Genomic DNA, 18,143 nt, shown 5'->3' with positions numbered 1-18,143 from the left:
TTCTTATTGTTAAATGTCAATTACTGGGTATTCATTATTGGTGAGTGTTGATTATTGGTTAGTTAATTAGTGGACTTTTGGTGTTCATTACTGGATATTAACTGTTTCTTTTAGTAATAATTATAATAGCTTTTTATGAAACTACAGCATTATCTTTCTTTAAGATTATATCTGCCAAGTAAAGTAATCACTATTGATATATGTTTGATAACAAATTCTCTTAAAATGTCGATCATTGGCCCGAACCAGATAAAAGCCTTAATAAAGCTCTCAATTTAGTGATAATTGAAATAATCTTCAATATTTGATGCCGTACAAGACACAAAATTAATGTGGAAGTTAAGTTTTCCGATTCAATACGTTTTCTTCGAAGTATATAATTTATCAACGAAGTCATTGGAATGTTCTGAGTTTTGTGAAATATGTTTGTTCGAGTATCTTGTGTTTATTGACGGAAAATGAAACGTAGACAACGTATTTTCGTCAAAAGGACAAAGTTGTAATAAATGTAATAAGTAGAATTTGCTACTAGCAGTTAAGTACCGTCTTTCATATTTAGTATGATAATAGGAAATGAAACTATTTTTCCGGATTTAAATCGCGTATATTTGTTTTTTCAAACAAACCGACGTTTCGGGCCCTTTACAGGTCCCATGGTCACGGTTGACTGAGGTGGTACAGTCTTCAACCAGTTATGTCTAATATTAATGCAAACCACCCTATTTTTCACTATAGTTACAATAGTTATTAATTAAATACCTTATTTTTAATTTTACAAAGAAAACATTCCAATTTACGCTACATTAAGTTTTACAAATTATTTTATTGAATGAATTTTTATTAGGTTTAATTTATTATTAATTATTAATAGAAATTAGAATAAACTAAAACATATTAATTAGTACTGCAGTCTTATGTCTGTTTGGGATTTTTCATTAGAGGAAATACTGGATCCCAAACTGGTGGTACGGAGAAACCATCTTCCCTGTTGAAATTAGGATGTTTTTTAATTTCAATGGCCTCTCGCAGCATCCTGGGTAGATAACGGACTTCTTTTGCAAGGACCTGGGGTTTGTCAAACTTCATTGAATGTGTAGGTTTATCCATGACATGCTCGCAGACTGCAGACTTGTTTACGCGACGGTGTTTGACATCAGCTATATGTTCTTTGACGCGGGTACAAATACTTCGCTTTGTTTGTCCAATATAAGAGAGACCGCACTCACAGTCAAGCTTGTAAACTCCTGCATCCTGTAAGGGGATGTTACATTTCACGGGTCTCAGGAACTGAGAAATCTTCCTCAGGGGCTTGAAATAGGTCTTGATAGATGCACGCCTGAGGACTCTTCCGATCTTGTCTGTAACACCTCTCACGTAAGGTAAGATGGCAGGTCTTCGCTCGACTGTAAGTGGTTTCACACGGGGTCTGCGGCGTTGGCGTGGAATCCTCAACTTATTCGCATGTAGGACTTGCTTTATATGCTGAAGTTCCCCCGCCAGATGATTACTGTCGCAGACACCATATGCTCTCTGAAACAAAGATTTGCCCACGGTAGCTAACTGGCTAGGATGGTGATGGGAATTACCATTGAGGTACCTATCTGTATGGGTTTTCTTTCGAAATACAGTATGGCCTAGGGTGTTATTAGGATTTCTTTTAATTAAAACATCTAAGAAAGCTAAAGTACCACAATTCTCTTGTTCCATAGTAAATAAGGTATTTAATTAATAACTATTGTAACTATAGTGAAAAATAGGGTGGTTTGCATTAATATTAGACATAACTGGTTGAAGACTGTACCACCTCAGTCAACCGTGACCATGGGACCTGTAAAGGGCCCGAAACGTCGGTTTGTTTGAAAAAACAAATATACGCGATTTAAATCCGGAAAAATAGTTTCATTTCCTATGTGTAACAATCGCGAAAACCTAAGAACTCGATAGTATGATAATATTAACGATATCCTCTAAAAAGTAGTTTAGTGGTTTAATGCTAATAATTTATTGCTCAATGCTAAGACGCCAAGGTGTGTTAAATTTGAATTACCTAATGAAGAATCGATTAGTCCAATCATAGACATAAATGGGTAAAGGAGTTGGTGAAAGTATAGGCACTTGGAACTTGTCAAATTTATGTCTCAGGGTCATGAGCCCAGTGGCTGTGCTTCTCAGATCTTTGCAATTTAAGCTCTGAATGGCACTGCAGCTGTTATTGGCGGGCATGTCGATTACCAGTGGTGTTTGTGTTGTACCAGTGGTGGTTGTTTATAAAAAACATTACAAAATTGGTTAACATAAAGTAAATGGAATCCAATAAACTGTATTCATCCCCTAATTAACTACCCTGAGAGATGGGATACTTCCTTGAAATTTGAATGGGACTTCTATTGTGGTACTCTCTTTCTATCAAAAAAGAAACCATAGAAATCGATACACAAATGTCGTTGTAATTGAGTACAAAAAAATACAGCCGAATTAAGCATCTCCTCCTTTTTTGAAGTCGGTTAAAAAATCGTAACTTCTATCACTAACTATGAGAGTTCCGAAATTACATTTTCCTGAAATAACGTTTGCTTGGATTTTCATAACCTCGAAAGTAATTTTGAGAGGAAAATGTTTTTCTTTTAAACCTATTTTTTTAACTTAACCTAACATATACCGAACCTAATCGTGTCTTTGTGATAAACATCCAACATGTCCTGAAAGAACAACGGTTTCGTTATAATTCGGTTTTCGGGGTAATGAAAATTCGAATAAACGTTACTTTGTTGGTAGAAAAATTAATTCGAGATTGTGGTTACCACGTAACTGCCTGTGCAAAATAGTTATTTTTGATACAAGTGCGGAAAGTTAGTCATTATTCACGAGTCTCGAGGCTCGAGACAAGTGAAAATGACAAATCCACATGTGTATCAAACAACGTTTTTTAATACATTTGCGAAAAACCTACATTGAAAGTAAAATAAAACAGTATTTAAAAAAAACCTCATTTTATTCCTTTGCCAATAACAAAATCAAATCGTAAAAAAGTTAATGAAAAAGGCGGGAATGTAAACGATGAAAAAAATTTTTGGCCGACTTTTTTCAATATGGCAACTGTTGCCAGTATTCAGCCACATTAAAATTACTATTTTATATTACTTTATTTTCTACATAATCGCTACTAAGGAGCATTTACTTCATAGGTGTAAAAATGCGGTCTCTCCATAGATATAGTATAGTAATGACGAATGACTTACGTCACAAAGCACATAAATATGAAATAAATATACAATCTCTTTAGTTCTATGTTTAAGACTTAAAACAACAGTAAATTAAAAAAAAACTGGAAAAGTAAAAAGCACTAGTGCGAGAAATCCAACTTTCCGCACGATTTGTAGTGCGAAAAATACCACGTTTTGAGCAACTGTATTAAAAACGTTTTTTTTTTTCAATCTACAATCTTTATATCTATGTTTCAGGCGGTGGTGATGTACGCGTCCACATACGTCTTAGTGGCACTGAGTATCGACCGCTGTGACGCCATTACCAACCCTATGAACTTTTCAGGCAGCTGTAAGTATTACCCACTGTATACCCCACTAGTTCCATATAACAGCATGTTTATCATAATTACCGTGAATATCGTGGTGAAACATCCTGGCATTTTATAAAATTGAATAACAGTATGTTATTGAAGTAATGAGCGAATTTAAGGTCACGGGGTGCCATGGTATTTCAGTGAGCTATTAAATGAAGGCACAAGTAGGTTTTCACCGCACTTATCGACTAGAGATTTTGGCCGGTCGAAAAAGCTTTAAGAGAAGGTATTTGAACGTGAGCTTAGATTTTACGAGGTAAGGTGTAGGGGACCGTCTCTCGTGTCCCGCAAAGCGGGCGCTGAAAAATTTTTATGAAGAAAATAAGAACAGGAGCTATGGGCCTCATAAGAAGGCTCAAGGTCACTCAGCGGGCAATGGAGAGAGCGATGCTCGGTATTTCTCTACGTGATAGAATCAGAAATGAGGAAATCCGTAGGAGAACTAACGTTACCGGCATAGCTCGAAGAATTGCTCAGCTGAAGTGGCAGGGGCCACATAGCTAGGAGAACAGATGGCTGTTGAGGTGGAAAGGTTCTTCGGCGACCGCGCACCGGACGACGTTCAGTGGGTAGGCCCCCCACATGGTGGACCAACGATCTGGTAACATATGTTGCGCATAGCTGACAACGCCCTGTAACTTCTTTACATATTTTAAGTTAGAAGAGGTTGATTATAATTTTGAATTCCATCTTGTTAGGTTGGCGAAATAAAGTATATGTTTTTAAACAAAGCTTGTATCAGACACTTAATTCCTGCTTAAATGCCAAATAAATAGTGTATTTTGCTAAAACAATTCGGTCGCTACACACGTGCACGCGATGAAATTCGTGTCAAATAAACGCGCCCTTACAGGTCCCGTGGTCTGAGATACTGAGATAGTAATGGCATCAACTAGTTGTCAAATATTAATGCAAATGACCCTATTTGTTATAGTTACAAAAGTTATTGCTATACACAATATATATTTTTAATTTCCATTGTTAGTAGAGTAGAGTCCATCAATCTGTCTGAGAAAGATGCTGAAACTTATACGGTGAGGCATGGACTAAGGTACAATGAAAAGAAGAGCGAGTTTCTTTTTAAATATAAAGAAGACCTACATAATATTCCACCGCTTCTTCTAAATGGCGTAGCCTTGAATCGTATCTCGCGGTTTAAGTTACTAGGACACATTATTAGTGAAAATGTTGAATGATGATGATGTTCAGAGAGAGCGCAGGGTGTTATCGGTACGCGGTATTATGTTGGCTCAGAATTTTCCTAGGTGCTCTCTATATGTAAAAATAACTCTTTTCAGAGCTTAACTCCAGAATTTTTATACAGGTGCACTGTGGACCAACTTCACACAGCAAGCTTACAACGCCTTACGTGTAAAGTAATAACATCTTTAGGGTTCTGTTGAGGCTTCCTCGCTTTTGCAGCGCCTCTGGCATGTTTGCGGATACGTGTATTGATGATTTTTATGCAATAATGCGCAAAAAAGTGCGTCACAGATGTTGCGATTGCGTGGGAGCACCAATGGTATCCTGAGGATGATATCAGGTAGAATGGACTCGGCTGTTTTCCGCAAGTTCACCGAGTTACACGTGAACAGTAACATACGGACTAATTGGTCTGAGAATAAATGAATTTGAATTTGAATTGTTAAGCAATAATAAATTTAATTTATTGAAAAATCATATTGTTCAAATATTATAAAATAGTTTATGATGATATAATCTATAGCGTAAATTGGAAAGGTTTTTTGGATTTAAAAAAAATTAATAGTCTGACCATGACCATGAGAACTGTAAAGGGCCCAAAACAAATTTTTACTATTTAGATACGAAAATGTTGAAGAAGCTCTTGTGAAACGCAATTTTTACACCATAACGGACTATGGAAATTAAACTAAACTCAAATCCAGCCGCGATACGTCTATGGATTGATACAATACAATTATACTAGAGTGTCCATAGAAGACAATATCCAATTTCTTATCACAAATGACCGCGTTACTCAAATGAGTACGCGGAGCTAAAGAGCTCCACCTTGCTTTTTAACCGACTTCAAAAAAAGAAGGAGGTTCTCAATTCGACTGTATGTTTTTTTGTATGTACGTTACGCGATAACTCCGGTATTTGTGAACCGATTTTCATGATTCTTTTTTTGTTAGAAAAAGGGTACCTCCATAGTGGTCCCATTTCATTTTGAAGAAAATCATCCACCTCTAAGGGTGGCTGATCACGCATAAACATTCAGTTTTGTAATTATTTTTTTATTTATTTGTGGCAACAAACAGTCATACATGAAACAGTAATTATTTACATATATTTCTCTTAAAAATAGACCTATAGTGCCAGCAATATCATATCAAGTATAATAACTAAGACGGCTGTGATATGGTACTTTATGTAATCATTTGTAATGACAACATTCTTGTATTCTTACAAGAAAAGAGCAATGGTACGATATGCGAACCCTGAGGTACACCTGAAGGTACTGGTAAAAACTGTGAGCAGTATCCCTTTACGCAGACAGCTTGACTCCTGTTTGTGATATAGGCTTTGATCCATCGTAGGAGGTTGCCGTGCATACCGGCTCTTGTTAGCTTTTGGATAAGTATATCATGATTTATTTTATCAAAAGCCCTGGAAAAGTCAGTGCACACGACATACACCTGTGAATTATTACTGAGCGCTTGCGATAGGCGCTCCACAAAAGATGCCATATTTGTGTCAACGCTACGTTTTTTAAAGAATCCGTACTACTGTTCAGAGATGTAGTTTCGGTAACCGAAGGACATCTGAGAAGTCACTATTTTTTACAAGATCTTTCCTAATACACAGAGTTTTGAGATAGGTCTGTATTCTGTAATCTGGTCTCGCATAATGTTTTTTGGTATAGGGGTAACAAGCGACCTTTTCCAAACAGCAAAATAAAAATATACCGGATGCAATAGAGGCTCGAAAAATGACAAGGTTGGGTAACGCGAGTTCTTTAGCGCAAATAGATATAAAAATAGGGTGAGTTTCATCAGAACCCGCACCTTTTTGAGTATTAACATTTTTGAGTTCCTTGAAGACCAAATCGTAGTTAATATTTATCGAATTCATTTCTACAGTTGATCCAAAACTGTCTAAGAGCGAGTCTTTTAATTCATTGTCACGAGGTGATACAAAGACGGAATTGAAATAATTATTGAAAGCTTCACAAACCTCATTACCATCAGTGATTGATTCGCCGTTATACATCATTTTTTCGGGAATATCAGAATTAGATCTTTTTTGATTTTACAAATGACCAAAAGTATTTTGGATTTTCCTTGATCTTATTTTCGGAAATGGATATGTAATTTTTGTATGTTTCTTGTTCTAGTATCTTTAATCTCTTTCTTAACATAGAAAAAGTATGATAATCTCTGGAATTCTCATAGCGTTTCCGATTTTTGTGATATTTACATTTTTCTCTTGAAAGTTTTATAAGAGGTCTTGTATACCAGGGCGGATAGTGTTGGTTATTATTTAAATTACAGGTGGGGACATGTTTCCATATAAGATTGTTAATAATTTCATAAAAGTAACTTATCATAGATTCCACACCTCTCATTGTGGTTAGTATTTGTTCCCATTTAATAGCACGTAATGATGTTTTTAGTGAGTCGAAGTCTGCTTTATGAAATTGTCTTTTTCTAGTGATAGGCGCTATCTTCAAGGGGGTGGAGTAATTCAGATTTAAGTCAACCTCTAGAGATTTATGATGCAAACCTTCGGGTACTAAAGGATATTTATAAAGTGTAACTAAACAATTTTCACTGCAAAAGACCAAATCTAATAATCTATTATTTATGTTACATTGATAGTTATACTGTGATAATAACGATATGTTCATAAAATGAGCTGTGTGACTAGGTAAATTATCATTATTTGTTTGTATATTTAAGCTGTTGGAGGATTTAATGGAGTACCAATGAGCATGGGAGATGTTAAACGAGATTCATGGTTCGGACCGTGAGCTATATAGGTTAGTATAATATGTGAATATAGCGGAGTGACATTGGAGCGGGAGGCAGTACCCGCGCGAAGCGGGATCGAGACCCATGACTCCTCGGCCGGCGCAGGAGCACGCATGTCAATTAGGTTATGGGTTCTTAATTCACGTCGCACAATATATTCACGGTCATAAAAGTTGTGGTTAAGCCAGGTTTCTGTAATACATGTATTAGTAATATTTTGAATTCTAATTATGATACCGTATGTATACGATATCATAATTAGAATTAAAAATATTACTCAAAAAATTATGTGACTTCGTGTGTAGTCCTCTCGCATTTTGATAATAAATACTTCCATTGTGGCTAGAGAATTTTAGTAACACGCTAAAATGGGTTCCACCAACAATTATAAATAAACTTTCACAAAAAAAAATACACATATTATTTTTATGGCAATACTCAAATTATACCAAAATTCTTATTTTATGATAACATAGCAATAAATGACACAGTATACTAGTTAACAGTTTTAAGACAGAGAATTGGAATATTCGTGGTCATTTTATTTTAATCAGATCCTTTTCGTCAGAAATTAATATAACTTTTGAGGTTTCATTTTTACGTACGAATATTTTACAGTCCGAAAACCATACAAATGAATAGTTTTTATCTTTTGCCAACAACCGGGCTTTTTTGTACAGCATCTTATTTTCCGGTGTTAGGTGCTCAAAGTCAAAGTCAAAGTCAAAGATTATTTATTCCATAGGTAAAATAAATTTACACTTGAAAACGTCACATTTAAGCTACTGCTCGTTAATGAAAACCGGTTTAGTTGAGCTATTCAGTCTACTGTTGTTAAGTTTCGTCTGGTGCGGACGGCTGCAAGCATATCGGAATTCCGTTTTCTTTGCGTAAATGTCAAAATAATACGGTCACGCGATGCGCTACTCCTACCGCAAAGTGGCGGCTATTTGGTTTCGCAAATTAGAAAAGCATTCAGTTTAAATACAAGTTAATAAAAGTATAAAAGTTTAGTTTATAAAAGTTTTTATAAATAAAAATTATTATTCTGCATTGCTAAATAAATACCCTACGTACTACCAACAAAAACATCTCAAATAAAACGCGGTAATACACCGCAAATACTGCTCTTAAAAAGCGCTAATTAAATTTTTGGTGTTCTTGGATAAATATGATAATATTCCGTTTGAGTGGTTCTAACGTTTACCATGAAATTATTCCTTAAAGTATAGTTTATAAACATTTATATTCAGGGTAAATTTAAAAAACGCTACTTAGGGTATGTTTTCAATAAATAAACACCGAAATCACCAGCCCAAACAATAACACACACCATTGTCGTGATGTATTATTGAAGTTGTATATTTTTTTTTAAATGACAGGGCCAGGCAATAAAAACTTTATGATTTGATATAGTAGTTACCGAAATAGCTCTTATACCTGTTATAACTTGGATATCCGATAAATCGGTATAAAATCATCACCGGCATCTGTAGGTGTGGTATGCGTCTACGGCTGCATGTATCGCGTGAGCGATTAGGGATTGTACATGGATCCTGAGATGGATTGCGGGCATCGGCGTCATTAGTATTTCTAGAGTTCAAACGTCGTACGCGGTGAATATAGTCAACATCGGATGAACACAGGGGAAATCCTATCTTGGTAGCAATATTTTGGGCGATATTCATTAGGTTTTCATTCTTACAGGTTATTTATTCTTCCCTGCTGCTCCTTGAGACGGACCTGTTCGGTTAAGTTCATAACTGTGGTTCGCAAGTCTGTGGTTTCGTTTGACAGAGTTTCTAATTTTGAGACATATTTTACGTTAGAAGATTTCATTAAAGACATCGCTTTTTAATACAACATGTTCTTCGGATATTTTTTAAATCGTTATGTTTATGTCCACTAATTGCTGCTTGAATTCACTGAAATCCTGTCGTAAGGCGTCCAAAGTACTATTTAATTTTTCGTAATGTACTTCTAAAGTTCTTTTTATAGGACGTCAGTTTATTTTGAAAATCAGACAAAATTCCTTCGTTGTGACACTCGGATACCTTTCTCTTTCTGAGAGTATTGTTAGATGAAGGTTCTTCGCGAAGTTTTGTCAAATCAGGGTAAGATCCAGAGCTTTTTGCGGGTTTCTTTTTACACTCATTGTCTTTGTATTATTTTAATGGATATTTATTTAATAAGATTTAAAAAAATTTATTTTTTCAAACACAGAAGGAAAAAGACGGTAGTGTTGATATTTAAACAACTTGATAAGCAACGTAAGGTCAGAAACGGACGTCGCGGACAGAAACAGATTATCTCTTTTCCAATAAGGACCGAAGATGGTCACAATGTAACTCGGGCAGAGACGAAGTATTAAACAAAAAAGAGAAACGGGAGGCAAGCCTTTTCATGTGCGCTTCCGAACACTCCTTATCACTATTATACCAATTTACACTAAATGCCTATTGACGTAGAAGCTATAATTCTTTGAACTTGTAATTAACTATTCCGAGACAAATTGACCGCGTCTAACCGTAACAACACTCAAAGACAGAATGAAAGAAATAACACCTACATTTTACTTAAAGAACAATTATTTTAATGGTTGGTTTTGCTATTCTCCAATTCAAGGCGTTTTTCTCTCTCAATATACTTTGACTAGTGAGAACCGATTTTTATTATCTCCTGTGTCAAGTCCTGTATAGTGGCGAACTAGAGGATATTTCAATAAAACTTGGCAAATAGATGTAATTTTTTTTTTTTAATAATAACGCACACACTCAACATAGCCCCGCACTAGGGAAACCCTGTGTCGCGGGTGCTATGGACACACACATAGACAACCACAAATTACACCCAACCTCACGAGAGAAATAAATGTAGGCCATATAAATATTTCTCCCGGCCCGGGAATCGAACCTGGAACCTGCGTGGCAGTCCGGCATGGTAACATGGTAACCGTTCGGCCACGGAGGCAGTCAATTAAAAAAAAATATGTAATACACGTACTTTTGAGGTCGGTTTTTTTAGTACTCTGCACTGAGATTGTTACGAAGACGGTTTGATAAATCCGTGAAATTGAGAGAACAAAAAAAAGTATTTTTTTAATTACGGCTTTCCTGTCCGCGTCAAATTTGAGGATGTGACGGTAAGAAACAGAGGTTTTTTTTTCGGTTAAAAAAAATGTTTTTTGGTTCATTTTTATTTCATTTTTGGCCCACTCCACACGATGGCCCATCGTAATGGTCCATCTGGATGGCCCGTCGTGTAGAGAACGTAGTGGCGTAATGGCAGCCACGATGGCCTGCGATAGTGCGTGATTGCTTTGTTGTCAGTTTTCCGGGCGCATGTCAAATATGGCCCATTATTCAGTTTTGTCTTCATCTTGTTCCGTTACGCTGGATCGTCAGCATCCACCACCTTCTTTTGCGCCATTTTTTTAATGACTTGGTTCTGGTGCACACTTATATAGTATTTGTACGTAGTAAATAAATAAATTGCCGCCGCGCAATTGACTCCACGTCCATCTTCGCGCTCGACAATCCGACGAATTAATACAGTCATCGTGTGGCCTCTACGTGACATCAATATGGCGATCGTGTAGAGGGCATGAAATATCGCTGGTCAAGTCAAGTCATGCTCGTGGCTCCTTTTAACATTTAACATCTTGACCAGCTATACATCTTCAAGCCACCAAAAAAAAAAAAAAATTAACCGAAAATGAAGCCGCTGTTTCGGCTGTCACGTCCTTATATTTGATGCAAATAGGAAAAAATCAGATGAAGAAGTCAAATGGGTACGGGGGTGAGGCAATAGTTCGTATCATAATTCGATAAGTTTTGACGTTCTGATTGCAGATGAGAAACGGAGTACTCGAAATTCCGTTTTCTCCATTTTCAAAAAATATATCTATCTCATCGACGATCCCACCTAACTTTTTTATTTCTAGATGTTTTTATTTTCGCTATAATTAAAACAAAAATGCATCAATTGCTTAGTACGGAGTTTTGAATTCAAAAATAAATATATAATATATTTTTTATAATATCAAGTGACGGAACGAAAAAGTCGTGCGCCTGATGGTACGTGCGTGTTACTGAACGTAACACGTTATCCATAACAGTTGCAGTGCCACTCAGAGCTTTAAATCACAAAGATCTGGACGACTACCACTGCACCCGTCACACTGAGACATAAATTAACAAGTCCCATATACCTGTAATCACCTTTCAAAACCGGAACACAGTAACGCTGACATTACTGTTTGGCGGCAGAAATAGATAAGGTGGCAGTATTAACCTGTACGAACTCTTTCACAAGGTGCTCTGCTGCTACTAAGAACTCTATTGCTAAAACTGAAAAAAGTTTTTTTATGTAACCTTTAAGCCGCGTATTTATCAAAGCGCTTTCGTGTATCGGAGAAGTTCATGTGAAACATAAGTGGTTCAGCATTGACTTACAAATAAATGGACGACGGGTCTAATACAAAAACCACGAAAAAAATGTCCCAAATCAACCTATTTAAACGTAGTGACATGTAAAGGAATATGAAAAAGCTAAAACGTTGAATTTAAATTGTAATGTCATCGCAGTACTGTCTAATTTTGCTTCGCTGTCAGTCGAACAAACGAAGACTAAAGCGAGAATGACGCTCTGTATACGATTTTAACGCCCTATAAGTTCGGACACTTTTTAGCGCGGACCCGACGTCCATATAATTGTAAGTCAATCTGGTTCAGCGTCACAAACTATAAAATAAACTAAACCCGAACACAGCCGCAAGATGTGTATAGATTGATACACTACAATTATACTAGAGTGTCCTTCGAAGTCAACATTGAAATTCTTATCACAGATTAATTTATTTATCTAGACCATTGACTTACAAATAAATGGACGACGGGTCTAATACAAAAACCACGAAAAAAATGTCCCAAGTCAACCTATTCGAAATTTAAATTGTAATGTCATCGCAGTATCGCGCTGTCAGTAGAACAAATGAAGACTAAAGCGGAGTGTCGCGCTCTGTATACGATTTTAGCGCCTTACAAGTGCGGACACTTTTTAGCGCGGACCCGACGTCCATATAATTTGTAAGTCAATGATTTAGACACAATAATATTTCACAAACCATGTACAATACTTAATATTAATTGAATACTACAACACTCTTTAGTTTGGAACAGATTAGAACAGATATTCTATTTAGAAATAATTTAAAAATCTACAAAAAGAATCAGCAAAATGAACGCATTTTGGACCGAGTTTTCAGACCTCATAGACTAGCGTCCAGATGATTTTAAAGATTGGTGGAATATATCAACCTCAGTGCTAACCTTATTATAATTCCTGCACATACGAAACAACGGATCATTGTACGACATGTTGCATGTAGTTAGTGGTACATAAAAATGTTTTTGCGTGCGGTATCTTCCATTCACTAGCATCCCACATAGAGTTAACCAATTTATATAACACGGCAAAGATGACCGCTTTACCTCCTCCAGCTCCTTTATGCGTCTTAAAACAATTTATCGGATCGGCAGTTTTATAACGAGATTGTCTTTGTTCCGGCAGTATGTTTTGATTTGAATTACTAATGGTTTGAGCGCTTCCTTAATTTTTCACAAATTTAATATTGACGTAAAAATTTGAATATTCATTGTTGACATAAGAAGTCACCGCATTTAACGAGGGAATTGCATTAAGTCGATCAGAAAAAGCTTTAAGTCCATGTTATAAGAGCGAAAAAGACGTTCGAGCGGAAGATATGCGATGGAAATAAAACGTGATCATCAATTGTTCATTTTTATATTGAAAAAGTTCAAAAAAAGAATTTGGACTTAATCTTAGGTCACTAATTCGCATTCTGCACTTCTAGGCTTGAGCGTACTTTATGTGCAAACGTGTGTTGGATACGTCAATACAATAACGGCGTACATTGCAAATCTTGAACGCCTAATTGAACGCACCACTGTTGTGAATTTGTGGCTAACACTAATCCTCTAAGGGCGCTTTTATTTGACACGCTTTTATCATTGCGCTCACGCCGCGCAGCGACCGCGTGTACGTGTTCAGAGACCGAAGAGTTACGGCAAAATAGGCTCTATTTATTTAGCTTATACGTTTTAACTTAAATGAGCGTTCCGGGCGCGCGGAAATTGTATTATTCCAAAGAATTTAAATGTTGTGGCCTAGTAAATAGAATTCAAATTCGCCATTAATGTGCGTGAAAGCGTGGTAGCTGCGGGTAACTGGGCGCTTAGGACTCAATAACCGGCATTGGTAACCATGGGAAAATTGATACCTATTGACATGGGAAATGCCTACCTATTTCTGCCACGGCGTTCCTGTTTGGAAGGGTAAGGGTGCTGATGAAATTATGGGGACTTCTCAACTTATGTCTCAGGGAGACGGGCGCAGTGACTAAAATCTTTGTGATTGAGTGCCAATCAGAACTTTATTGGTGCGTGATGTTGTCTAACATTTATTTATTTATTTAATAAAGGTATTTTTAAAATAAATTAATAAATGTTATATATATATTAATAAATGTTATTTATTAATATATATGTTATATATATTAATAAATGTTATTAATATATATAGCTTTCGATTCCCGGACCGAAAGAAATATTTGCATGGCCTACATTTATTTCTATCATGAGTTTGGCTGTAATTTGTGGTTGTCAATGTGTGTGTCCATGGGAGGCGCAATACAGGGTTTCCCTAGTTAGGGTCTATGACTACGTTCGTTGTTGTTGTTGATATGTTTTAATTAATATAAGTACAATAATTTTAATATCAAGTTGACATGGTTCTTCTAAATTTCCATTTAAAACAGTTTCTGTAAATTGTGATTATAATAATATTGCACACTTAATTTCAAAATTCGTTCATCTGGAGTGGAGTTATAACTCCTTTTATAGAATTGCGTACTGAAAATAAAATAAAAATCATTTTATTTTTAAACAATATTGGAATTGTTCAGTAAATGTTACCCAATTCTCGTTAAATGCGCGTCAGAAATATTATTAGAACAGCTTTTAAAACGTTGCCAAAGGGTTAAAAAATAAAAAGCATTTTTAATAACAAGGATTTTCACTTTACTGCCAGATGTAAAACTCCTTTGTGAAACTGTACAATATAATGATTGGCACTTTTCAAATAGACGATGTAATTTAAAACTGTATTTTTATCTAATGGATATTCTTATTCAAGTCTTACTATGAAATACTCACATTTTTTTAACAAATAATACGCAGAAAAATTTAATATTTATTAAAACCTCATTATAATACACTGGAAAGGTAAAACGTCTAACGTGCATTTGTAAAATATTAAGGTCATCATTATTATCATTTAATGTTATTTAAAAAAAAAACAAAACCGACTTTATTTTTTATAATATGGAAAACTAGAAAGTTTCAACTTTTAGACTGGTTACACACGAGGACGTTGAGCAGCGTTGCAAACGCGCGGTCGTGAAATGCGCGATTACATCGATGCCATCACGCACTTGCATCGCGTTTGCATCGCTGCTAAAAGTCATCCTATGTAACCGCTTTTAGGAGTAACTCGCCGATTAGTGCTCAGGGCGCGCAAGACGAAAAGAAATGGTACCTGGTGTGGGGAGGTCCCTGTCGTGCATCCCAGTTAATAATCTTTAAATAGATGTTCATCAAGGACAGCCAAAAACCATTTCCATCAAATTAAACTTTAATTTAAAAACAGCTTTGAGATTTGTCCATTCCTTTGGGTTTCAAACTTTAAAATTCAGTCTTTTTCCACCACGGGTTAATAATAAGCTACTGTAAAGACGGCAGCATATCAAGCTACACATTGACGTATCTTATTCCGTTACTCTAGAAGCGATATTAGCGACGAACAGATTTTAGGGGCATTGCCACTGCGCCCCTCACCCAAAGACGTAAGTAGACAAGTCTCATGTGCCTGTACCCTTCAAAACGGGAACCGTAATGCTAACATTACTGCTTGGTAGCAAATAGGTAAGGCGGCAGTACTTCCCTGGACGAACTCTGTCACACCTTGCTCTACTGCTACTTACATGTGTATAGCTCGGTATGCTGTTGTTGACTGTATAACAGGCAGCCTAATGAGTCAATACCTAAAGCGCAGGCCACATAGATAGATAGTTAGATAAACACTTTATTCACTGGTGTAACACAAATACAGATTAAGCATAAAAGAAAAAACATAACATGATTGTCGTAGCAGTGAAACGGCGCTGGCTCAGCATACATTTCCTGAGTCGCTGGTTTTCAGTCAGGACCAACGAGAGGGATCAAGTAGTAGTAGTAGAATAGTAAAATAACCTATTTGATATGTAAATGCATCAGGGAGTGTGAATATAATTACAGCTGTAGGAGTAAATTGTGATTGTAAGCAGGTTTTAATGTTGTATAATGTATTTAGTATATAACACAATTATACACATAATGTGAATAAATCAAAGCAACAACAAAATTCGATTCTAGAGAGACTACGTAAAATAATAAAAACACACATCGCGAACGAAGGTAGCTAATATAGTTTAGCTCACGTAGTTGCATGCAAAAGCTTAGTTGGTTACTTGCAACTACGTGAGCTTAGGCATGTTGGCTAGCTTCGTTCGCGGTGTGGTATACGCTTCAGTAAGAATTTCTTTCAGGTAATTTTAAATAGTATAACGTTGGTGTTTCAGGGAATCGAGCGCGTGGTTTGATCGTGTCGGCCTGGCTCATCAGCATAGTCTTCTCCATCCCAATATTCATTCTTTACGAGGTCAAGGAAGTCCAGGGTGAGTGTATTAATTAGTAAATTATAACCAAACTTTTAAGTAGAGAATTTTTTATCCGTGATGTATCCCACGGAAGAAAAAAAACAATAGAAGTACTTATATCCACGATTATTACCAGAACCGCTGTCGCCAATTTTGTGTGAGTTTCGTCATTCGAAAAACTGTTAAATCTTAAAAATAGTAGTTTCAAATTTAAAAATAAATACCAAATTTTTAACCGACTTCAAAAAAGGAGGAGGTTTTCCCTTCGTCTGTATGTTCTTTTTTTTTGTATGTATGTTACGCGATAACTCCGGTATTTGTGAACCGATTTTCATGATTATTTTTTTGTTGGAAAGGGGGTACTTTCATAGTGGTCCCATTTCATTTTAAAGAAAAGCATCCACCTCGAAGGGTGGCTGTTCACGCATGAAGATTCATTTTTATAAATAGCGCCTAACTTTAATTTAGGAGCAATTACTTTAATGATTGATTTGGCTTTTTCTCCAATTCAAGGCGTTTTTCTCTCAATATACTTTGAGTAGTGAGAACCGATTTTTATATCTCCAGTGTCAAGTCCTGTATAGTGGCGAACTAGGGGATATTTCAATAAAACTTGGCAAATAGACGTAATTCGTAGAGGTCGGTTTTTTTAGTACTCTGTACTGAGATTATTAATTGTTAATATAATTTAAACCTTAACCTTTTGGTATATCATTGAAAGTTTCATACCATCAATACCTATTATTGTAAGTTACGACGTTTTAATTTTATATTGAAATATCGATCTATTTGCTGTCAGATAACAGGTGAACGACGACGAATCTCTTGTAAAAAAAAGATTACGTAAGATCACGATAAACAGTAAATTGCAAATATAACAAAATAAAGACTTTAATGATGATACGAAATATCGCCAATGATAATAATTTCCAAGTGCGTTCTTTTTTGCAGTCCAAAATAACGAAATAAGGCATGTTTTGTGCGAGACAATTGACGCCTTATTTTACCTATTTCTGATGCCAAGCAGTAATGTCAGCATTACTGTGTTCCGGTTTTGAAGGGTACGGGTGCTAGTAAAAATACAGGCACATGGGACTTGTGACGACGCAGTTGGACCACGGGCAATAAACCTGTGGCAGGGCCTCTCAGATCTTTGCAATTTAAAGCTCTGACTGGCACTGCAACTGTTATGGACAGGCGTGTAGCTTAAAAAAACCACCATAGTACAAAGCGAAAATGTCGGTCTGAGCTCAAGTTTGCTGTACTCCGCGAATTGTTAGTACGCGTGCAAACGCAAACTGGGCACTTTTACTGTATTTATTATTCTGTGATATATCATGTATCTACTTTACGGTGGTGTTCAATGCCCTACAGTTTCAATTAAATCCGAGTCACCTATAAACCTCTATATTAAGGCTGCTATCCATCCAACTAGGACAAAGTATAGCAGCCGTATTGTACTTAACTTTTGACAGATCGAATTCTAATCAATTAGTGATGTCTCAATGCGTTTCCGATTCGATTTTTTATAACAATCGATATTATTGAAGAAGTGTTAATCGTAAAAGTGAGCGGGTTCCAAAAAGAAGATATTGTCTTATTGGTGTCGTAATGTTGTGTTTGACAATTTGTGTACTTAAGAATTAATATTTAATGTTAATGAGGATTCAAGTGATGATTTCCGTTCATGTGGAGAAGAATCCGACGATTCATGAATTTATTATAATTATTTATAATTTATTTAATTTCGTTATGTTTATTAGATAGGTACCAAAATTTAACAACTTGAATA

At 35.9% G+C, this 18,143-nt stretch overlaps 1 protein-coding gene across 1 annotated transcript in view; it reads left to right on the top strand.

The window, feature by feature from the left end:
- LOC113236669 (cardioacceleratory peptide receptor-like) overlaps positions 1–18,143 on the top strand; it is a 77,805-nt gene that overhangs the window by 45,939 nt on the left and 13,723 nt on the right. The window contains exons 4-5 of the mRNA XM_026472830.1: positions 3,462–3,555; positions 16,274–16,369. Of these exons, the coding sequence (XP_026328615.1) occupies positions 3,462–3,555; positions 16,274–16,369 (190 nt within the window). The remainder of the gene's footprint in view (positions 1–3,461; positions 3,556–16,273; positions 16,370–18,143) is intronic.

This window comes from Hyposmocoma kahamanoa, unplaced genomic scaffold (genome assembly GCF_003589595.1).
Source record: "Hyposmocoma kahamanoa isolate Upper Pololo Valley unplaced genomic scaffold, ASM358959v1 92, whole genome shotgun sequence".
NCBI classification, from domain to species: domain Eukaryota; kingdom Metazoa; phylum Arthropoda; class Insecta; order Lepidoptera; family Cosmopterigidae; genus Hyposmocoma; species Hyposmocoma kahamanoa.
Note: the sequence above shows the minus strand (reverse complement) of the source record. Positions and strands in the feature narration are given on the sequence as shown.